Source organism: Mastigoproctus giganteus, chromosome 8 (genome assembly GCF_048544385.1).
Source record: "Mastigoproctus giganteus isolate SK-2022 chromosome 8, ASM4854438v1, whole genome shotgun sequence".
In the NCBI taxonomy this organism is placed as follows: Eukaryota; Metazoa; Arthropoda; class Arachnida; order Uropygi; family Thelyphonidae; genus Mastigoproctus; species Mastigoproctus giganteus.
The window spans coordinates 176,663,825-176,689,240 of NC_143582.1; the positions used below are offsets into that span (position 1 = coordinate 176,663,825).

Below are 25,416 nucleotides of genomic sequence, written 5' to 3' on the forward strand. Positions count from 1 at the left end.
GCATCCTCCGTATTTGGTGGCGACGGGCTCGAACTCCGGTCTAATCAAGAAGCATGTGCTACACATTGCTGCTCCTTCCCACCTGGCTATGGAGGTGCCTGTTTGAGCATGCTCAATGCTGATGTATAAAGCCTTGAATGGTTTGAGCATGCTCAATGCTGATGGGATTCTTGCTCTTGCTCAGAATAATCACCTGAGAGGGCATAAATTCAAATTGAGGAAAGACAGTTGTAGGATAGATGTGCGGAAGTTTTCCTTTAGCCAGCGGGTAGTTGATTGGTGGAACAGACTTCCATCTTTTGTTGTGGAAGTTGACAGTTTAAATAGATTCAAGGCAGAACTAGACAAACATTCGGAGTGAGTGGATGGTTGTTGTTGTTGTTGTTGTTGGGTTTAACGACACATAGGCTACTTGGGCCATATTGTGTCTTTCTAATGGTGAATATGAAATAACTATATTTTATTATATATTCCTATCCGGTTTAGGAAAGTAAATAGTTCTTTTTTATTAGGATCATTTCCCAGAATCTGCATTAAATTTATTGATGTCTGTATATTGGTAAACGATTTAAAAGTGTCTAAGCAGATGTTTTGAAAGTGGGGACAGTCCACTAACAAATGGCGAATGGTCAGTTGTACTTGACATGATGTACATTGTGGAGCGTTGTCATTAGGTAATAAATACAGGTGAGTGAGATGAGTATGCCCAATCCTGAGCCTTCCTAAAATTGTTTCTTCTCGTCTGCTTTTCTGGAAGCTGGAGGGCCACAGCTTTGGTTCCGGTTTTATTTGGTAGAGTTTATTTCCTGGATTAATGACCAGCTGTTATAACATGCTTTACGGATAATGTGTTTGTAATCTGTATATAGAACTTGAAAAGTCTGCGAAATAGTGGTTTCTGGTTGTTTGGCTGCATGATCTGCTCTTTCATTGCCGGCTATTCCAGAATGTCCTGGGATCCAGCAGAAGGTCACAGTTTGAATTTTTGAATTCCTTACAGGCAAGTAACTTAGAATGAATCTGTTTTATTACAGGATGAGAGGAGTTAGTATTAGTATTTATGGCAGAGACAGCACTGAGTGGGTCAGTGTATATTAAAGTAGTCGTAATTAAAAATTCAGTTATCCGATCAAGAGCTAAATTAATAGCATAAAGCTCAGCAGTAAAGATACTGCATTCGGTTGGTAATGAAACAGAAATGGTGAATGAAGGAAAGACTGCTGCAGCACCTACTTGGGTCTCAGTTTTTGATCCATCTGTATAGATTTTACAGGCCTCTGAGTTAGAAGAGTGAGTTTCATGTAATTGTGCGATATTCGAGGACGACAAGGTGTTCTTACCCCACTGTTGAAAATAATCGTCGTAATTAACAGAAATATTTGTCCAAGGCGGATCAGGAGGTGTCATGTCCTGAAATATATTGCTGATATCTATATTCCATGCTTGAGTGAGTTCTTTAAGTCTAAGTGCAGCTGGTCGGTTTTCATTTGGCTTACTGTTATAAAATTGCTCCCATTCAGTATGGCCCCGGGTGCCAAGCGATTCTCGTGCGTTTAAAGAGCGATTTTTGATAAGCGACTAGGTTCTCTTTTGTTTTCTCCCTTACTTATTAAACCTTTTTGTTTAGTAGCTTCATTTTCTTAAAAACTCTAAGAAGTGAGCCCAGAAGAAGGAAAGAACCTTTTTCTTTAATTTAGTACTCCTACTAACTATACTAACCTCTACGCTTGGCCACAAGCGGCACTGCTCCTGCCTCCCCGTGGCGGGGCTGGTAACCTAGGTGGTAAAGGTAAACCCCCAGGGCCAAAAGGAGCTAACATGGATACAAATAGCTATCCACCTTTAGAGCCATTAAGCTCAAAACAAGAGACTTCCGACATTGACCATGACTGTGTTCACCCAAAAAGGCTTCGAACGGAAGCAAAATGTCCAAATGAGATAACGAATTTCTTGGTGGTATATTCGTTATCTGCCCAACCTGTAGGCAAGTTATCACCATTCTTGATACAAAAGTGTTTAGAGTCTATTGCAGGGTCACCAAAAATGGTGAAGCGACTACAATCCGGAGACCTCCTGATCGAAACAGCCACCTCAAAACTTTCTGAGCGGCTGTTAAATACAACATTATTTGGGGGGCTGACAGTATCAGTTACTCCCCACAGAACCTTAAATTCATCAAGAGGTGTGATCAGTGAGTGGGACCTAATTACAGTCTCCGAAAAAGAACTCCTCCAAGAACTTAGTAGTCAAAAGGTAACAAGTGTAAAAAAGAATCATGAGTAGAAAAGATGGGAATCTAACTCCAACTAGAACCATCATTTTAACATTCAGTACTCCAGACTTACCATCCTCAATCAAAGCTGGCTATTTGAATTGTCGTATTAGACCATATATTCCGAATCCTGTTCGTTGCTTCAAATGCCAGAAATATGGTCATTCACAGCAGGCATGTAGAGGTGACTCCATCTGTCCCATATGCGGATCTAAAGAACATACTCAAGCTGATTGCTCGGCCGCAACCGCTGCATGTCCAAACTGCAAGGGAAGTTTGGACATGCCTTTTCCAAATCTTGCGAATTATGGATTACAGGGAAAAAAATTCAAAAATATAAAATAGAAAATAAAGTTACTTTTCCTGAGGCACGTAGGCAAGTTATGTTGAGTATGCCTAGCAGTCGATCCTACGCTGTTCGCACTAGAAACTATGTATCGACTGGAGCACAAACAGATGTATCAATCCCGCCTAATACCTCAATGGCTAATTGGCTTAAATCTACTCTTTCAAATTCAAAAAAAGAAAATCCTCAAAATAAAACTAGCGAAGCTACAAATACCCCAATCAGTATCCCTAGTGATACTGCATCAGTCCCATATGACACAGAGCAAAGGATATCTGACACAGGTTCAAAACAAAAGGAAACTCCCACCAACAGTATGGAAGTAGATGAGCGTTTAGATAATGGGGAGCCCATTTTAGAACTCCATGCAAATGACACCATGGATTCTGTATGCCCCTATTTCCCGAAAAAAGATAAAATAAAGCACGACAGACCGAAATGCTCCACTTCTAAAAAACAGTCAGACCAATCGATCACAACTAAACTCAAATAATGTCTAATATTATACAGTGGAACTGTAGAGGACTAAGAAGCAATTCTGACGACATAAAAGATTTACTGATTAAATACAATCCGATAGGAGTATGTCTACAAGAAACTTTCTTATCATCTGAAGCTTCACCAAAATTTAAAAACTATACAATATATAGAAAAGACAGGATTTCTGAGTCTCCTGCTCACGGAGGAGTAGCTGTGCTTATAAAATCAAACATACCGTCCAGGCAAATTCAGTTACAAACTAGTCTAGAAGCTGTGGCAGCACGTATTTCAGTCGGTATATCAATTACCCTAACTTCTATATATATTTCCCCTTCTCAACCATTTTCAAATACAGAACTTGATAATTTGGTTATGCAACTACCATCTCCAATCTGCCTTTTTGGTGATTTCAATGGCCACCATCCATTATGGGGGTCGCCTGCGATTGACACAAGAGGCAAATTAATCGAAACATTCATGAATAACAACAACCTAACGATACTAAATTCTGGATCTCCCACATATATAAACCTATCTACAGGATCTACTTCTGCAATAGAGTTGTCAATCTGCTCACCAGCAATTCTCCCAAGTATGTCATGGTCAGTGCTAAACAATTCTCTAAACAGCGATCACTTTCCAATCTTTTGCTCATTACAAACACGGGTAACTACAAATCTCGAGTTCCGATCCACCTGGAAGTTCAAGAAGGCAAACTGGGAGAGCTACTGTACCCAGGTTCGGTTAGACAGGAGTTATGTTCAACAACATCCAATTGAAGACGTAACTAACTACATTACCAGTCAGATACTAAATGCAGCGAAAAATTCAATCCCGAAGTCACAACCTCACAAGTACTCCCACCATAACAACTGGTGGAATGCAAAGCGTGAGAAATACCGTGCTTGGAACAAATTCCGTAAGTTTCCTACAACCAGTAATCTAATAGAATACAAAAGACTTAAAGCCAAAGCAAGGCAGATTAGGAGAAAAGCCAAACGTGACTCCTGGATCTCATTTGCCTCAACCATCACCAAAGACACTGACCCACGATTCATTTGGAGAAGAATTAAGGCACTAAATGGAAAATTCACTCGACCACCATCTCCAATACTCTGTTGGAATGGGAAAGATCTATCGGCACCTAAGGAAATCACCAATGCGCTAGCAGAATCATTTTCTACAATATCTGCTTCTGCTTCTTACTCCATCTCCTTTCAGCGCATCAAGGCAGATGCAGAACGCCGCAAAATTAACTTATCCACATGGCTCTCACTTCCATACAATCAACCATTTAATATAACAGAACTCAAAGAATCCTTAAATAAATCTTCAAATAGTGCTGCCGGCCCAGACGACGTACATTACATCATGCTGAAACAATTACTTGAAGAGGACTTATGTACCCTATTGATCTTCTATAATCGAATCTTCTCAGAAAATGCTTATCCACTTTCCTGGCGTCATTCTCTCATACTTGCCATACCAAAACCAGGCAAAGATTCTTCTTTAGTTAACAATTATAGGCCAATATCTCTCACCAGCTGCATGGGGAAAATTTTTGAAAGAATGGTACATACGAGGCTTACATGGATCTTAGAAGCAGAGAACCTTTTAACAGATCATCAGAGTGGCTTTCGTAAGAACAGATCCACTCTTGATGTCCTTATCAAAGCTGAATCGAATATTCGCAATGCCTTTGTCATGAAGCAACATCTAGTCATGGTCAATTTAGATATTGAAAAGGGATTTGATACCACCTGGCGACATGGTATTATTATGGACCTTTATCACCTAGGGCTAAGGGGTCATCTCCCTCAGATAATTGAGAATTTCCTGCGCCACCGCTCTTTTCAGGTCCATTATCAGAACGTACTGTCTACACCCCATATTCAGGAAGAAGGAGTACCACAAGGATCTATACTCAGCGCAACGTTATTTGCAATTCGAGTCAACAGCATAACCAGAGACATCCCCAAAACTGTGGAGGCTTATATGTACGCGGATGACCTCGCCATTTCCTGCCAATCGCAAAGCATGAACACCACTGAACGTCAACTCCAACTTGCCATTAACAGAATTGAATCCTGGATGTCACGCAACGGATATCGACTAGCTGAACAAAAGTCTACCACCACTCACTTTTGTAAGAAACGTGCTGTCCACCACCATCCTGAATTACGGCTAAACAATAGTCCGATACCAGTAGTAAACAGCATCAGATTTCTGGGCCTGATATTAGATAGTAAGCTTAACTTCCAAGCACATATCACGTATCTACGAACTACTTGTCTAAAACAGTTGAACATGCTTCGATCAATCTCATCCATGTCGTGGGGAGCTGATCGGTACTCCTTACTTCACCTTTACAAATCTCTGATCCGTTCACGCTTAGATTATGGCTCTCCCGTATATGACTCAGCTAGGAAAAGCACATTAGATCGGCTAAATGTCATCCAGCACAGTGCCCTGAGGACTGCTCTGGGCGCATTCAGGACTTCTCCCATGCAAAGTCTTTATATTGAAGCCCACGAGCCTCCATTAAATCTTCGTAGAAAAACATTATTGCTTTTCTATGCCTCTAAGATCCAGAGTCTTCCATCTCACCCCAGTTGGGAGTATCTTTATCACACTCGGTGGTATTCTTTTTATGAGAATAAACCACATGAAAATCGACCTGCCTCACTCAGAATCAAAGATCTTATTCAGAGTTGGAACATTGATTTAGCTGATATTTTTCAGAACACAACTGCACCTGTTCCACCTTGGACGTATGTTTGTGCCTCCCATGATACACATTTTCTCCAGTGGGGGAAGAATGTCATACCTCCCAATAACATGAGACGGTTGCACTCAGCTCATGCTACTCTTAACTCCCATGCCTGTAAAATATATACCGACGGGTCGAAATCTGACAGTATGGTAGGTGCTGCAGCTGTTTTTCCTTCAAGTACAATTTCAGCCACACTACCTTTATCGTGCAGTGTCTTCACTACTGAGCTTTATGCCATCAAGTTAGCACTTAGTAAGATTATTGAACTTTGCATCTCACCCGCAATAATTTACACGGATTCCCTCAGTGCTATCTATGCCATAAGGAAGAATTTCTCCTCTTCTCATCCTACATTGAAGGAAATTCACTCTCAACTATATTTCTGTAGCATATCGAATCAATCAATCAGCTTTTCCTGGATCCCTGGCCATTCAGGCATTCCGGGAAATGAAAGTGCAGACTTAGCCGCTAAACATCCTCAATCCACTTTCTCACAACATCCTCAGGTTCCATACTCTGATTACAAGCCTGTTATTCGTAAAGCATGTTTCAACAACTGGTCACAGATATGGAAAAGGAATATTAACAGCAAACTTTACCAAATAAAGCAAAAACCAAAGCTGTGGCTCTCTTGCTTCAGATCAAACAGACGTGAGGAAGTGGTGTTGGCAAGGCTAAGAATTGGACACACGCATCATACCCATCTCTACTTGCTATTGGGAGAAAGCCCGCCTCAGTGTTCATCCTGTAACAGTCGGCTTACGGTCCGCCATTTTCTGCTTGATTGTCCCTTGCATTCAACCATCTGGTCAAACACTTTTCAATCAGTTTCCAAGCTTAACGTATCACCTGATTTATCTCATATCCTAGGAAATGATGCAAATATTGAAGAACTTTTAATGTACTTAAAATGTATTGGCCTATACAAAAGTATATAATTTAACAACTATAAAGATAGGGTCATGCAAGTAAACGATGAATAGACACAATTTGGCCTCAGTTGCCCTTGTGTCTTTAAACCCAATAACAACAACAACAACCATTCAGTATTATACAGATATTTCCAACTAGGGTGGGAGGGAAGACTGCGAATTTTTGCGGCATACATCAAAAGTAATGTTTTCCTCCGAAGATGTGAAGGTGGTTCATGAGCTTCAATATAGAGGTTCTGAAAGCCCCTAGAGACACTCTCAGCGCACTGTGCTGGATCATATTCAATCGCTCTAAAGTAGTAGTTCTCGCAGAATCATACACTGGAGAGCCATAGTCTAAGCGGGACCTGATCAGAGCTCGATAAAGATGGATCAGGGTATGTCGATCAGCACCCCATGACATAGATGACACACACCGGAGGATATTCAACTTTTTCAAACAGATAGTTCTAAGATAAGCCACATGTGCTTTAAAGTTCAGTTTCTTATCCAGTACAAGGCCAAGAACACGGACGTGAGTGGATGGGTGAAATGAGAAGAGTGGCGTGTGTGTGTGTGTTTTTTGGCTGATGCTATATAAGCTTGCTTTCTTGCATCATATGCCTTTAGTAATGTAATATTTTCCTTTTAAGTAGCTTCCATGATTAATCTTTTCAGTAAACAGCTACTTATTTACCTGAACAAAATGCACACACATACATACAGATTCAATTCCATATAACAAAGGTAAATTTTTCAGCTGTACTCAGACACTGGTCATTTTCTGCCTACCAGTCTCAGCTGTTCTAAAGTGGCATCAAACTTGATTACAGACAAGCTTATATCTGTCAGGTGACACAGATGCCTATGACAGATATAAGCTTCTTGTTGTTGTTGTTTTGGTTTTTAGGAGCATTAGCAACTAAGGCCATATTGCTCCGGAGATATGCGGTGGTCATTCCTTGACCTTTCTGCATCCTTCGTATTTGGTGGTCACGGGCTCAAACCCCAGTCTACTCAAAAAGCGTGTGCTACACACTGCTGCTGCTCCTGCCCACCTGACAACGGAGTCGCTATAAGCTTGTCTGTAATCAAGTCACAAAGAAGATTAGGCAGGTGAATGCAGATTACGAGAAATCTTTAGCAAAAGATGCAAAGAAAAACAGTAATGGGATTCATCCTCTTGCTCAGATTAAGAACCTGAGGGGGCATAGATTCAAATTGAGGAAAGACAGTTGTAGAATAGATGTGCGGAAATTTGCCTTTAGCCAGTGGGTGGCTGATTGGTGGAACAGACTTCCATCTTTTATTGTGGAAGTTGATATCCTAAATAAATTTAAGGCTGAGCTGGATAGGCATTTGGAACGAATGGAGGGGTGAAATGGGAGGGTTTTTTTTTTTTTTTTTTTGACTGATGCTGCATAAGCCTGCCTTCTTGCATTGTATGCCTCTACTAATGCTAATCACTGGCTCATATGGTGCAATTAACAAGAGTAGTTCACACTTAGTTATGAAATTTACTGAAAGTGATAACTGAAAAAGAAGAAAAATGTAACCATTTTTTAATATTAAACAGCAAATGATATCACATAATTGTATACATTACGCTGTGATTAATACAGTTAATCCCTGAGTTACATAACTTCGGGCTAATGTAAATATTTTTTGGTAAAATCATAGACACTTTCTGTATAATTTTTAAGAGTGAAGTCCAATGAAGGAACAATAAGTATAAGTTTTTATTCTCGTTCCCATACAAGCTATGTTGAATAATAATCTGTGGTGCAACTAGAATCTAGGTAAATAACTAGAGTTAACATTTCATTTTCTGCTTTAAAAATTCGACATATTCAACAATGTGTTTGAGACAGGTAAACTATGTTGAAGCACTTCACAGAAACCCCCCACAACATTCAAAGCCACATGGATTGTGTCCCATCAGCTGTTTCTTCAGAGAATTACAGTCGGGCCCTTTGTCTGTACACCCTTTCCTTCCTTGCTTTCTGGATTGTAGAATCAGTTCAGTTTTGTTTAAGTGTAAAGTGGAAGCTTTTTTGTTTGCATTTCGTATGCAATATTTATTACATATGTCAGGTTACTGTAGTGAAGTTGAAATTCACATTGTCCTACTATTTTCAACGACTTTCCGTCAAACTATCATCATATAGTGTGCGCTTCATTCGCATGTCGTAAGGTGTGACAGCATTTATTGCAATTTAACCCTGTTCTTTCTGAAGTCGTTTACAAAAAATTTCATTTGGACCATTATCACGGTGCCATCTAAGAGAATAAGTGACAGTGCTACTAGTAAATCTACCAAAAGGAAAGCAATCGATTTGGATCAGAAAATTAAAATAATAAGGATGTATGAAAATGATCAAACATTAACAAGTATTGTGCAGAATTTAGCTTTTTCAGTATCAACAGTGAACACAATAATAAGGGACAAAGACAGAATACGTGAAGGGATCAGCACCAATGAAGCAATTATAATAACCAAGGCTAGAACAGGACTAATAAGCGAGATGGAAAAGTTACTTATTGTGTGGATGGAAGACCAGATCACAAAACACATCCCCTTTAGCCTACACCTCATCGAAGCAAAGGTTCGTGCCATTTTTGAGGATCTTAAAAAGAAGAGCGATGATACTGACCACTTTTGTTGCAAGTCATGGTTGTTTTGATAGGTTCTATAAAAGAGGCAGATACCATAAAGTTGCCATAAGTGGCTGCCAAAAATTTCAAGAACAAATTGGATGAGATTATAAGAAGTGGTGCATATTAAATATTTGCCACAACAAATATTTAATATGCATGAGACTAGCCTTTCTTGGAAAAATATGCCTAGTAGGACTTATTGAAGAAAAGTCAATGTCTGGGTTTAAAGCTGCCAAAGACAGAGTAACGTAGTGGGTTATAAACTTAAACCTTTAGTGGTTTATCACTCAGAAAACCCACAGGCTTTTAAGGGCATTGACAAGAAATCACTTCCTGTATACTTCAGGGCTAACTCAGAGGCCTGGGTGACAATAACCATATTCAAAGAATGGTTTCTAAATGCGTTTGTCCCTGAAGTTGAAAAATATTACTTACAAATGTCAGTGCCTTTTGAGATATTAATTCTCCTTGACAATGCACCCAGTCATCCTAAATATCTAGATGCTCTGCATGATGTCAAGGTGGTATATTTTCCTACAAACACAATGGCTTTGATTAAACCAATGAATTAGGGAGTTATCTGGACATCAAAGCTTATTAAACATGGACAAAATTTTCTGGGGCTATAAATGCAGCAGAGCAAGGAAAGATGGATCTGCTGCAATTTTTGAAGATGTTTAACATCCTTTATGGAATACACAACATTTCAAGAGCCTGGAAGGATGTGACAACTTGTATGAGTGGAGTTTGGAAAAAACTTCTAAAACATTCCGAGCTTAACAACAAAGATGAGCTGATGTCTTCTGTTACCAAATAAATTGTAAACTTAGCCCAGGAGTTGCAGCTGGTCCTGGAGGACCAAGATGTACGTAGATGAGCTTATGGATGAACGAGGTGAAGATTTAATAACAGGAGATTAGCCCAGTGGAACGCACAAAGAATTGAGGAGTAAGGGAGAAACAAATCCATTGAGGAATCGGAGCAACCCAAGAAGCACTTCAAATTAAAGGAAATGGCAGAAGCATTTCGTAAAATTCAGGAAGGTCTCTCTATATTTGATGGAATGGATGAAAACAGTGAATGTTTCTTGAAAATAGAAAGAAAAGTTCAAGCTTGCTTATCAGTTTATCGCAAAATTTATTAAGAGAAAAAAAGCATATGAAACAGATGAAGATCAAAGAGTTCATATCATGTACTACTTCCCTGACCTCTACTCAGCCTACAAAACCCTGTGATTAATGTGCATTATTAATGATTCAGGTTCATTTAAAGTTACCTTCAGTTCATCACCTGAAGTGAATAAACTGATTCACTGTGTGGTTTAGACCAATTTTCTTAAATATGTACACTTTAGTTTTGATTCCCTTAGCCTTTATAAAGCCTACACGGTGTGCGAAATACACATCAGTTTTTACAGTACAATAACATGCGTTTTTTCTTCCTTTTATATTTTCATGTGTCATTCCGGCTACTTCACTGCTGTCCCCAGATAAAGTTTTTATTTGTTATGATATATAACTATTTTTCTTCATTCTTCTGAGGATATTATTTGGTTTTTATAATTTTGGCATATCACGGATATAGTAACAATATTTTATTAGTTATTCCCAAGTTACGTAAAACTAGACTTATGTAAGAACGTATCTCTTATGTATGTCGGAGACAGACTGTATTAGAAGCAAACAATGAAACAATATCGTTTTTATGTGCAAGAAATTTATTGAATTTCTCCATGGTACAACTGTTATCGTTTTCATATTAACTAAATTCACACATTAACTGAAGAATAAAATTTATTTTGATTTGAAAATAGAGATATTTTGGTGCCTTGAACTTTGAATTAAACAGGTTTTACTGCAGTAAATTGCAAGCTACCAAAGCAGTTATATTTAGGTTAAATAATATTAAGCGTAAGTATAATTGTAAATGGAGAAGCAATTTGCCACTTCTAATAGCACTACTCAAAAAACAATTTTTGCAAAGTGAAATCTTATTTAAAAAAAAAAAAATATATATATACAGTAATACCCCGACTTACGCTACCCCGACTTACGCGAACTCGGAGTTACGCGGTTCTTGATTTTTTCGTTTGGCAACGCTGCCGCCCACTATCTTCAAGGTCGTTTTTCATATGTTATCGATATACGGTGCGACGGCGGAGAATGAGAGCGAAAGATGAACAAAATTCAACTTTGCTGCTTTTATGTTTTTTATATCAGTGAAGGGGAAACACATTTCACCATAATAACGTAAAAACCAACACAATTCCAGCTATCGGTATAATCGCAAATGCAATTAGATCGAGTTTACTACCAGTTTATAACAGATTTCACTAGCAGAAACGCAACTGGATTTTTATTGTTTTATGGTAGTAACCCCTAGAAATGTGAGGTGTTAATAGTGTATCTCTGCCTTTATGGTGTTGTTTATTCAGTTGCTACATGCGCGCAGCTTTGTTTATGCGTATCAAGCGTGCCTCCTCGTTTTGTAATTGTGCTTTATTCCCTAAAAATGAGTAAAATACTTAAAAGGTGTGAAAAGGAAGCGTCCTGGTGAAGACACTGCAGATTCAGAGAGAAAAAGAAAAGCAATTATCGATAAACAGAGGCGGACTGGATCAAAAATTCTTACCCGGGAAAATTTATAGTGGCCTCATACTATGGTTTATGGCCAAAATCACACCGGCCCACCGGGGTTTCCCCGGCAAGGCTTATGGCCAGTCCGCCTCTGTCGATAGAGAAAAAATATGAAATTGTGAAACGCTTTGAGCGAAATGAAAGACCATGTGATATTGCACGTGCTACAGGCCTAAATAAAGCAATGGCGAAAAGCACATGACAATTGCAAACTTGACAGGTTGAAAATTGAAAAGGGCTCAATTGTAAAGGGCTTAAAAATTTTATAAAACATAGACTCCAACGAAGAACGCGTTATAGCTACAAAGCAAGGAATAAAAAAATTATTAGCTTGCTACGACGAAATTCTGCGTGAAAAAAAGAAGGCGCTGTGTCGTCAGACGAATTTGTTAGATTTTATGAAGCCATCGACATCGAAATAACTTTTTTATGTAAGTCATTTGTTTTTTTAATACATATTTTGTATTAATATGTATAAAGAACTGCAATTTTATTAATATTTTTCTTCTAAACTAGTGTTTTTGTTAGTCCTTGGTATGTGTATGTATGTATGTATTGGGACATACATACACACTGGTGTTCCAGTGTGTATGTATGTCCCAATTAAGCAAAATTTATATGTATTTATATGCAAAGTTGTACCCCGACTTACGCGAATTCGACTTACGCGATTTTCGTTGGACCCACCTATCGCGTAACTTCGGGGTATTACTGTATATATATATCCAAAGTATGTAAAATGCATAATCAATAAACTAAATATAATAAATATACCAAATTTAATTTAATAAATAAATAAACCAACACAGATCCGGTTTCTCGGTATACACTATAACCTGCTAAATTTTGATTGTAACTACACCATTAGACTCTACCACTATAACTAACATTTTATATAATAAATTATATATATACACATACATACACACTGGTGTTCAAAGAAAGTGTGTTAATTTAAAATTGTGGCCAGGCCAATATGGAAATTACACACTATACTGAACAATCGCTCAGTTCTTTCCGCGTTCGCAACACAAATTAATGATCTGGTATACAACATTTCTTGCAGTGATTGTGACTCATCTTACCAAGGTTCGATGCGATTTTCTCTGAATATTCGTGTAAATCAACACGAAGCCTCAGTTCATGCTTCTCGTTCAGCAGCGTCAGAATTAGCCTTTCATGCCATTAACGAAAAACATACTTTTTTATTTGACGAGGCCAAAATACTTAATGTTCAACGTAATTATACGCAACTATTAATTGCAGAAACCGTAGAGATTAAATTACACGAGAATTCTGTTAATGTTCGGCGGCCATATTTGATCTCCAATGTGTGGACCTTTACACGCATGCGTGAAGACAAATAATCACTATTTAAGTTTCAGGTTCAACCCTATTAGGTAATTTTCATTCCTGTGATCACAACATATGGTCGAAAAGCGTTGTCAGCTTCAGGAAGGAAAATCGTTTTGAATATTTTCGTTAGATTCTTTTTAATTGTGTTAAATTGGTTTTTAATTATTTATTTTTTACTCTAATGTAAGTTTTCAATTTTTTCGTTTTAATTTCTGGAGAGTATCATACGGAAGTGTTCTACGTACTATATTGAGGTAAACTCCTCTTATTATTTTACAAATATTAATATCCAAGTAGAATGTATTGAGCATTACAGCTCTGATTCATACTATATAAAAAATAAATAAATAAAATAAAATAAAAATATATATAATTTTTTTATTATTATTATTATTACCCATTGGAGCAAGGAGTTGTTGATGTTCACCCTCACCACCGAACCGCTTCTTAAGAATTGATGTTACTTCATGCATTTTTCTGCTACCTGTTGGAAGAAATCAATGGACATTATTAGAATTATCAATTTAAAAAAATCTTAATGGTGGTTGAAATATAATTAGTAAAAATAAGAACAGCATTTCAGTAGATCTTTAAATAGATTATCACCTTTGCATAATTTTTTATAAATATAAATATATTTGTGATATTAAATAATACAGACATATACTTTTTAATCAGAAATAACTATATTATTATTTCACATAAGTATTGGCACCAATATGTTGAAAGTGATGTAATTTTAACCTGTTTTAACACTTTCACATGATGGCATATATCCATTTCTATACTAAACTAGATTTACAAACAAAAGCTCATATCAGAAAAATACTTCTTTATCCCTATAATATAAACTTGTTTGTAAAACTAGAACAGACAATATACATTCTGCCATCATAAATATATATATACTTTAACTAGGCATAAGTTATTCCAGCACTTTTATTTTACAGTTTATACTTTTACTGCTGACTGGCAGCTTTATATCAGCAGTATTTCAACTAGTGATGAACATTATCTCAGTACATGCAAAATCACTTTTAGTAGCAAGCAGCAATATTAACGCAGATGTTTTTTCTTTTCATTACAATCATATGTATCATAATCTTTAATGAAATGAAAATCCTACCCAACAGAAATATATATATTATTTTCAGATGCTCTTTCAACATTATATGAAAATTAAAGATGTTTCAGGGATTATTCAAGCAGGAAAAGTTGGACTGACATTGTTGCAAAATTTTTAGCACATTTTGTTCATCCAGGAAGTTTTAGGTATAATTCTGATTCCATAGCTTCTCTGCAACAGGGGCTCTAATCCTATTAAAAATTTTAGGCACTAATGTATTAAATTTCATGCCAAAAGGATAAGCCACATATCCATCACCCCTTATTTCTTCACCATTTCTGATTTCTTCAAAACAGAAAAATACAATATGATTGGAGAGGGACTGTAATATAATTATTAAATTTCAAGAAATAAATTAAAGTTCACTGTATGAGCTTTAATTTAAGAAACCTCCAAGTTTCTATTTTCTGATAACGCATTGACAATCTTCATTACTATTCTCTTTCGATAATGAAATTTAAAATTTTTAATTATGCCTTGGTCCATTGGCTGGAGTTTTGACATTACATTTGGTGGTAAAAACAACTTCGCACTTTTAAGTTTGGCAGAAATACTGGCAGGATGTGCCGGACAGTTGTCAGTTACCAACACAATTTTCCTTTTTTCTTGTTATATGCTTGTCTAGTTTTAATATCCATTCTTCAAAAATACCACTTGTCTGTCATCCATGCTTTTTTATTACAAGGTGTAGTCAACTTCCAAAGATTTTGTGCCTCTAAAACATCTTGGGTTTTTTGATATTTCGATGACTAAAAGTCTTAATTTTTCACTTCCTGTCATATTTACTCCAACTAGCACAGTGATTCTTTCTTTGCTTTGTTTTCCGCCAAAACATTTATCATCCTTAAAAGCAAGTATTCTATTCGGTAAACATTTAAAGAATAAACCCATTTCGTCAACATTAAAAACATCCTTACGCTCATATTCTTCCAAAATCTTCTTTTAAGGTATTGTTCCTCCAACTGTTGCAATCTTCTTCGCTTACATTAACACTTTCTCCACAAATAACCTTTTCCACAATTCTGTGACGCTTCTTAAATTTATCTAGCCACCCAGTGCCTGCATTAAATTCTGTATGTCCAAGGAACTGTGCAAATTACAGAGCTTGTTGCTTAATTATTAGGCCCGATATTGGGATATTCTTTTCACGTATCATTTGCACCCATTTTCGAACAGCTTTATCAACATCTTTGTATATACACAGCTTAATTCGCTTCTTGTCTGCTCCTCCTTTAATTGCATTTAAAATTGATTCTCGATTTTTTTTTAAAATCGTAGATAAACTGCTTGCAGATATGCCATATTTCTCCGCAACATCTTTTTTTTTTCTTAAAACCCTGGTCAATATCATAACAATCTTTGCTTTATCATTAATACTTAAACACTTTCTCTTCGACATTGTTTTCGCAATTGTAAAAATTACTGGACTGCAGCTCTTGCCGATACACACACACTGCAAACTTTGCTGCACTGGTCATATAGTGAATTGTTAGTACCGCCTACTCAATGATGTTTGCTTGCCAATTCAACAGTATCACGTGACCATTCCTATCAATCAGTTTTAAGAAATATACAACTTGGTGAATTTCTTTTATTCTGCTTTCATTCATATATACACAAAAGAAAATTTATGATTAATGTATGCTGTATGTCACTTTTCAGAAAAATAAATAAATACAAGAGCATATAGCCTATGTGATTGATGATGAACAAAATTAAAAAAAAAAAAAAAAATTCATGAAACCATCTACTGGGAGCCCAGTTAGATGAGAACGGCCATATAATATAATGATTGACATGAAGGTCACGTGGTACAGTTGAGGTGAGAAGCGAATGTCACTCAGTAGGCATTACTAAAAACTGACTACCAAATATGGAGGATGTGGAAAGGTCAGGGAATGACCACCGCATATTCCCGGAGCAATATGGCCTTAGTTGCTAATGCTCCTAAAAAAAAAAAAAAACCAAAAAAACTAAAAACCGACTATGGTAGCATTCTATGTATTTTCACCACAGCATGCTAAAGGTTTACCACAGCAAATTTCGTTTTCCCCTGAGCCAACATCAATTTACAAATCTACCCTATTTATTGCAAAGTTTATGACCACTTTTAAGAAAACCCATTTGATTTAATAACTGTAACAAAAATGAAACAAAGACCCTCCTACGGGCGTCAATGGCCACAAGTGTTCACTAAAAGGATGATTAGCCAGGCCTCGCATAATGCGAGTTCAATTAATGCGTTTTCCAGTTACCGCTATTTGAAAAAATTATACCACTTTTCACTTTACACGATGCAAATTTCCAATTAATATGACTTTTTTTTTTATGTGCTAGTTGAAAAAGATTTGAATCGAGCGTTGGACGGGCAATAAACAAACATTTGCCTGCTGCTCGCCTCAGTGTGTTCCATCAACCATCGGAAGAAGACGTTACTTGTTTGTCTCCCGCTAATAAAGTCAATGCAGACTTGCCTTCAAAAATTCAAATTTTTAAATGAGCCAGATGAAAATGTTACCACGAAGGAGATAACGATAAAAGAACTAGACGAAATCTTTCGTATCGCAGAGAACCTCAAACAAAAGGTTTGAGGTTCTCTGCGATATTTATTTCGCCAGGGCCCAGAGAAGATTATTGTCAGCTATCAGAAATTGATTGATGAAAAGAGAAAGTCAACACTGTTCAAATATTTCCGCAACAGTCATTTCTTCATTGTGTATTTTATGTCAGAGGTTCCCAAACTTTCTCGGTTCATGGCGCCCTTAGTGTCTCAGTTTTCACGGCGCACCTAGACCAAAAGAAATACCTAACATTTCTGTTTATTAAGTGGTTAGATCCAAACAACTTAATAAGAAATGTTGAAACCATGAACTACCTCGAGCTGATAGTTCACGTGATGTCCGACAGATGTTGAGTATCGCTGTGTTTCCCTCGAAAATTTTAAAATATTCCGCGGCGCAAAGTTTGGGAACCGCTGTTTTATGCAATAAACATTTAATTCCATAATTATTTTCATTATCTTTTACATTGTATACAGTTAAAAGTTATTTAAAAGGTATTTTTAAAATTCTTTATGGACATTCCAGAAGGTCAAGGACTAATTATAATTTTTCCTATTGATTATTATATTCGATTAAAGCGTTTCCGTTTTGCGCAATGCACTTGCGGTACGAATTAATCGCGTTAATCGAGGCCAGCCTGTATTTAATTCTAGATGCTAATGCGCAATTTCGGAAGGAAGGAAGCAGTATATTTGAGCGGGTGTTTAGCAGTAAATGCTTGAAAATCTTCAAAAATGCTTTTACTAATTTTTTTAAAAATTCATTATAGAGAGACTAACACTTCATTATATGGGGTTAATTTTACATGTAATTTCATTTCAAGGTGCAATGTTTTGCAAAAAAAATCGTAATATAGAGAAATTTGTTAAATAGAAGTTCGTAATAGAAAAGTTCCACTGTATTTACATATATACTCCCCTCCAGTTTCAAACTAACATCACTGCAACTTACTTCAATAGCATTTCAGCCTCCCTTTAACTGGTATGCCACTCCACCCATCTGGGGAGACTTTCCACCAATGAATGAATAAAACTGTAGTGGGTATGCCCCCTACATTCTTCCTGCTGAATAAGCTACTGACATGGAACGTAATGGTCTGGCACTCAACTAACGATCCAATTCATCAAATATGTGTTCCATTGGGTTCAACTCAGGATGCTGCATCAACCATTCCAACTGCTGTACATTCATATCCATGAACCATTTTCAAACAGTGCTGTGGTATGGAATGGGGCATCATACTGTTGAAACAAACATGGATCTGTACCAAAGACTTGCCAAAATATAGGGAGCACAGAATTATCTAAAATGTTAAAGTAGGCATTGGTGTTTGTGGGTTTCCCCCACACACCCACCAAAAGGCCCTAGGCCATACCATGAGAAACAGTGCCACACCATAACTACACCTACTCTAACTTCAATGTTGCACTCTGGCAGATGATGTTCTCTGCACATCCTCTACACCTGCCTATCTTATTGCAGCAGGGTGTAGTGAGATTTATCACTAACCATAGAACTAATTTCTACTGCTCTATGGATCAATTACAGTGTCTGCTGAACCATGCCTTGATCTGTTGATGCTACTCTCCCGTGAAAACCAAGGCTCTGGAGATCTATACATAGTACTCAATCAGTATCAATCCTAAACTCCTGACTGATGCTCTGGTGGGATATCTGATGAGATTATCATACTACCTTTTCAATTACTCTCCAGTCACATGGAGTGGGCTTCTGTGGTCTCCCTGTGTGTGTGTTACTGGATGGGGTGGTACCGCCATTTTTTCATTTCAGGGTAACATCGCTTATTGTTGACTTTGTATACTGTCGTCTGTCAGCACACAAATTGACAAACTAGCAATGTGACAACTGAAAATATAATCCCTCTCAAAAGTAATCAACTCAAATCTAAGTGCCCTGGTGAGACAAGCCACACAACTAACTTGTGTGGCTTGTACACATTCCTTATATACTGAGTCACTTGTTTATCTGGGAGTGTAATATACGAGGGGGTTTTGATAAGTTTCCGGCCTGACAAGGAAAAAATTTGAATAGATGAAAATCCTTTTAGTATGTTGTTACCCAATGTCTCATAACATGTGCAAAATTTCATTCATTTCCTGATAGTAGTAATTTTTTTACAAGTCTGAAGTGACCATGGCGACGCAAAGTGTGAGTTTTTCCAAAGTTGAGAAGAGAGCCATCATCAAGTACCTCTTCTCCAAGAAAATGGGAGCCAAAGAAATTTATGACTAATTGAAACAAACAATGGCCAAGGAGTGCCATTTATACAGCACAGTGAAATCATGGGTGGCAGATTTCAGGAGGGGAGAACAAGCACAGAAGATGAGGAAAGACCAGAAAAACCCAGGACCATAGTTACTGCAGAAATTGTCGATAGTGTCCACGACCTGATCCTTGCAGACAAGAGGACAGGTCTGCAACGTGTAGCAGACACCCTAGGCATGAAGTGGAGTGGGTGGATTACATTGTGTATGAGAAAACTGTCTGCCAAGTGGATTCCAAACTCTTGACAGCTGATGACAGGACGAAAAGAAGGGACTATGCGAAGGCGCTTTTGGACCGCTTTTCAAGTAGTGCAAGCAATGTTATTCAGCGAATAGTGACAGTTGATGAAACACCATTGTATGTGTATGATCCTGAGACCAAAAATCAATCCATGCAGTGGTGCCATGATGGATCACCACAACCCAAAAAATTTTGCAGACAGAAATCTGCAGGGAAAGTGATGGGTGTGATATTTTGGAATTGTGAAGGGATAATACTCAGCAAATACCTGGGAAAAGGCACTACCTTGAATGCTGAATGTCATGTTGGCCAAATTGCATGCCGCTTTGCAGGAAAAGAGGTGGGGAAAGTTGTCAAAACTCATCCTTTTCCTCCAAAACAATGCTCCCTGCCATAAGGCCAGAATTGCAATGGAGAAAATTCATGACTTGCCGTATGAAATCATTGAACATCCCCCTTATTCCCCAGACCTTGTCCCTTCGGAAAGGCGCCTCCGTAGCCAGGTGGGAAGGAGCAGCAGTGCGTAGCATACGCTTCTTGATTAGACCGGGGTTCGAGCCCATCACCACCAAATACGGAGGATGCGGAAAGGTCAGGGAATGACCACCGCATATCCCGGAGTAATATGGCCTTAGTTCCTAATGCTCCTAAAAAAAAAAAAAAAACCCAAAGTCCCTTCGGACTATTATCTGTTTCCCAACCTCAAAATGCACCTCAAAGGTTCTACATTTAGGGACAAAAGAGATGTCATATCAGCAGCAGAGGGGTGGTTTGCAGACAAAGACTTCTATTATCATGGAATAGAATTGCTGCAGGAATGTTGCGCCAAGTGTATCAACCTGGAAGGGAACTATGTTGAATAAAATGACATTCATTTGCCACTGGCACCATGTTTTCTTTCTGAGGCTGGAAACTTATCAAACCCCCTCATACAGTAAAACTTTGCTTCACTCAATCTGTCCACTCAATCTGATTTCCCATTAAGAAATATTAGTCACCAAAGGTCCTAGAATGTTATGAAAAACTGTAGTACTGTGAGGGAAAAAAAAAAAACATCTGCTATTATCTAGCAGACCAATGTGGTCCATCCCTTTCCTTTTAGGGTTAACATAAGAATTAATTACTACATTCTTAACCAAAAATTTCTCATGATCTGCCTTAGGTTGCCTAACACCCTTAGTAACTTGATTGCTTTTATCACCAGTGACAGTGTGCTTTGTTTCATCTGCTCCTGTGAGGTTGGCTGTTTTTGCTATTGGAGTTTGTGTTTTCATCAACTGTTTGAACATATGAAACAAACTTTGTCTTGATGGAAGAATTACCTTCTGGCCCAAGTGATATACTTGGGGATAAATCAGACATCTTTTTGAGCGGCAAAATGTTTTGCAGCTTTTGATAGTAGCAGCATATAAGTGTACAGGCATACTTCCTAAGATTTATTATTATTATTATTGTTTTTTTTTTTTTTTGCTCAAGACATATTACTTTATTCTCAACACTATATTTTTGGATTATTTCCCACACTACAGTAATTCACACACCTTAGAGAAGACTCAGCATCCCCTCATATATGCTTAAAAGCTATTTCAGAGGATACCTCTGTGTATTTATATGAAAATATCTTCTATTATGTGGTTGTGGTGATGTTTAATCCTGATTTAATGTTAATTTATAACAAAATTAAAATAATAATTAAAAAAAAAAATATATATCCATTATACTCTCAAGATAATGAACACATTAGGAAGTGCTCAATTTTAAATTATTTAGTACCTTTTTTCCACACATTTCCATGGAATCATGGAAAACTCATGTACCAGCTAGTTTAGGGGTGTACCCCTACTGGGTTGAAGGAAGTAATGGTGATGAATATTTTCCAGGTTTCTGTCTGAATTTTACAAACTTTCTAAACCTGACTAGTGGATGTTCCAGTTGATAAGTGGATATAGTGTTCATTTATGTAATATTCTGCTTGTCACACAGATTCCATTAGTTTTCCATGTCTAACTATTTGTGAGGTGCCCACAGAGAATGGTACTTGTAAATCTACATCTTTCCGAATATATTATTTGTAAAGATATGCAAAAACTATGTAAAACATGATTCCTAAAGCAACATATGATCCTTGAAGTTGTCACAGACATTCATTCAGATATGCCAGACAAGCTGTACTTGCTAACTGGGAGTCTAAAACACTGATGGATATTAAGGTGACATTCAAGTCAAGTGGACCCAATTTCGGCGAAGTCTGGACGGTTGTGTGACAGCCAAAGATGGTGGGACTGTTAGTAATCTTGGGTATAACCTCCATGCACAAGCACACTGTGGTTGACCACACAGGTGTGAACCGACAGGGGTCAAGGTGTGGCACACATACACCACACGGAGGAATGGTGCCCCCCCCTCTGTGTTACCAGGCAATATTAGGTGGCAGATGGCTCTCATCAACCGGTGCAATACCACCACTTTGCTTATTGGAGGCTTGAAGTGGTGGAACCCATGTTTAGTCTCCAGAGCTAAGTTCCGGTCAACCCTTCCCCATGTCTTCCATCATGCAGTAAGACTGACGACTTTTGAGGTTATGAAGAACATCATGGCAAGATCCAATCTTCCTTACATTTCGAGGTGCTCTAAAACGGTGTTCACAGGCTGGCCGCTAGTTAGTACACCGGACCGAACCTATTGGTAACTCTTTAGGATGCTTCCGGATCAGCTAGTGTATAATCTTGCTACCACTACTCTGCCAGATAGTGACTAGAGGGAGTCTGAGTAGTGTGCATGCAGGGGTCATTGTCGAAGCCATGTTATGTCAAGGATCTGGTTATATTCTTACCATGTGCACGTCACATCCAAAAATTTCATTACTTCATATAGCATGTCCCCTCACTTTTTCTTACAATCGAATATGCCATGAATTGTCAAACTAATAGAGTAAGCTTATTTGCAAAAAGATCTAAACATCCAAAACACTTCCTAGTTCATTTCACATATATACTTGGTCTCAATTCTAATCTCAACGATGTCCATTTCCACTTGCAGTCTGCCAAACCCCATGTACTTTTTCTGACAGAATCTCAGTTATCAGTTGATTCAACTACTGCTCATCTCAGTTGCCCAAATTATTTGTTGTATGATTCCTTTCGCCCCAAAGTTGGTACTTGTGCATATGTTCATTCCAATATTCTCTGTCAGAGACTTGTTAAATTGAAATCTCCTCTTATCGATCTTTTCTGGCTTAAAATCTCTCTACCTCATTGTGTCAAATTCATCTGTTGTCTCTACTGTTCTTCCAACTCCACTAATCACTTGGAGCTCTTTGACTTCCTCTCTTTGCAACTTGGCTTTCTCAAGTCCAACTTTCCTAACAGTGAGGTAATTTTCCTTGGCGATTTTAATGTTCACAACTCCAGCTGGTCGAGATGCTGAGGCTTTTACAATTACTAATGACCTTGCACAGATTGTTCATTTTCCTACAAGAATACTGGACAATCCTAACCATACAGCCAACACGCTTGATCTTTTTGTCACTAACAACCCTTCTAAGTACACGGTCAAAGTGAGTGGTCCTTTTGGCACGTCAGGTCACAACTTGGTGATCGTCTCTTCTCCAATGGAGCCTTTATCTCATGGCTATTCCCAACTTCGTATTGTTTGGCATTACAAGAATGCAAAACGGGTTGACCTGCGAGATTTCTTTTCTTCTTTTCCTTGGTTGGATTACTGTTTCAAAACTTCTGATGTCAACGTTTGCTCAGATCGTGTCAGTGAAATTATTCTTGTAGGAATGGAATCCTTTATTCCACACTCCACTTTAAAATCTCGTCCTTCACCTTGGTTTTCCAATAAATGTGCTAAGGCTGTTCAAGAGAAGTATGTTGCATATCGTAATTGGCTTTTTTCCAATTTTTCATTTTCTGCCTACACTAAAGCTCGCAACAATTGTAAAGCAGTTATTAATCAGTCCAAACTAGATTTTGAACAGGCTAAGAGTAGAAAACTTGCTTCTTGCCCTAATGGTAGCTGAGCCTTCTGGTCTCTTGCCAAAGCTATTGGCTGCAACTTTTGCCCATTTCTGCTCCCACTGATGTCAAAACTAGATGGTTCTGTTATCACTTCAGCCAAGGATAAAGCTGACCTGCTAGCATCCCATTTTTCTTCCGACTCACGTATTAATGATCTTGGTAAAACACTACCCACCATTCCCAACATTTTCCATTCAATGTCTCCTGTGGTCTTTCGTCAAAAGGATGTCAGAAGGATTTTGACGAATCTTGATGCTAAGAAAGCTCCAGGTCCTGATGGTATTTCTCCACATGTTCTCAAAACCTGTGCTCTGAACTTACTCCTATTCTTTGCCACCTTTTTTTCACTTTCTAATTCCAAAGGTATATTTCCTTCTGCTTGGAAATTTCCTCATATCCAGCCAGTTCCTCAAAAAGGATGACAAATCCCTCCCAACCAATTATTGTCCCATTGCAATTACTTCTACTCTTTCTAAAGTAATGGAAAAATCAATTAACCGCCAACTCTTAAACTACCTAGAAACCTTCCGTATGATCAATGATCACCAGTATGGATTCCATCGGTGTTGATCCACTGGTGATATTCTGTCTTATGTTATCCATTTATGGACAAATTCAATGGAAAAGTTCAGTGAAACACAAGCAGTTGGTCTTGACATCTCAAAGGTTTTCAATCGTGTTTGAACAAGCTTCCATCTTATGGTTTGCGAACTGTTTTTTGTAATTGGTTATCCAGTTTCTCTCCGATCCTTAGGGTGATGGTAGTTGGCTCTCTGTCTTCTAACTTCTCCACTAACGCTGATGTCCCCTAAGTTCAGTTCTTTTACTCTTGTATATTAATGACCTTCTTCCATTGAGTGGAAATCCTATCCATAGTTTTGCCGATGATAGCACATTGCATTCCACTTTCCATTTTAAGAAACCTTGCCTTGCTCAATCAGTTTAAACTTCTCGAATATCTACTATCAATTCCTTAAATGCCAATCTCCAGTGGGGCAAAGACAACTTAGTTGATTTCAATCCTTCTAAAACTCAGTCTTGTCTTATATCTCTCAAAAAGGATTCTTCTGCTCCTATACTTATCTTTGGTGACACTCCGATTTCTAGGCAAAATGATATATCTCTTTTGGGGATTATCCTAACTTCTAATCTCTCTTGGCACAAGCATATTACAGATATTGCTTCCTCTGCATCTAAAAAACTTGGTTTTCTCTTTCGCTATCGGCGTTACTTTTCTTCCAAATAGCTGCTCACTCTGTATAAATCACAAATCCGCCCTACCATGGAATATTGTTCTCACATCTGGGGTGGTGCCCCCAAAACCTCTTTCAGGCTTCTTGATTCCATTCAGAAGAGGCAGTTAGGTTAATTAATGATTCATCTCTAACAGAGTCTCTCCACTCTCTGTCTCTTCCTCGTTTATTCATTCAACTGCCGTTTTCTGGAACAACCTCCTTTCATACGTATTTCCTGAAAATTACAGTCTACAGAAGTTAAATTAAATTAAATTAAATGAAGAAAAAAGAAGGAAAAAAGCCCCCACTATAGCTAACTGAGGACGAATTTCGAAAGTCGCTCGTGCGCGACTATTAACTTCTATTTTTATTCTTTTTTCTTCATTTAATTTAATTTAATTAGGCAACCATAGAATGGAAGATGCACTTTGCTTTCTTAGAAAAATTTTTATAGCCCATAACTTAGTTTTAAACCCATAATCCCTGTAAGTTATTAGAATCCTATAACCACTAT

General features: G+C 37.8%; 1 protein-coding gene across 5 annotated transcripts in view; it reads right to left on the bottom strand.

The window, feature by feature from the left end:
* Positions 1 to 25,416, bottom strand: part of in (inturned planar cell polarity protein) — a 349,766-nt gene that overhangs the window by 92,347 nt on the left and 232,003 nt on the right. For all 5 annotated transcript variants that reach the window (XM_090379923.1, XM_090379921.1, XM_090379922.1 and 2 more), the window contains one exon: positions 13,830 to 13,916. In XM_090379923.1, the coding sequence (XP_090236049.1) occupies positions 13,830 to 13,916 (87 nt within the window). The remainder of the gene's footprint in view (positions 1 to 13,829; positions 13,917 to 25,416) is intronic.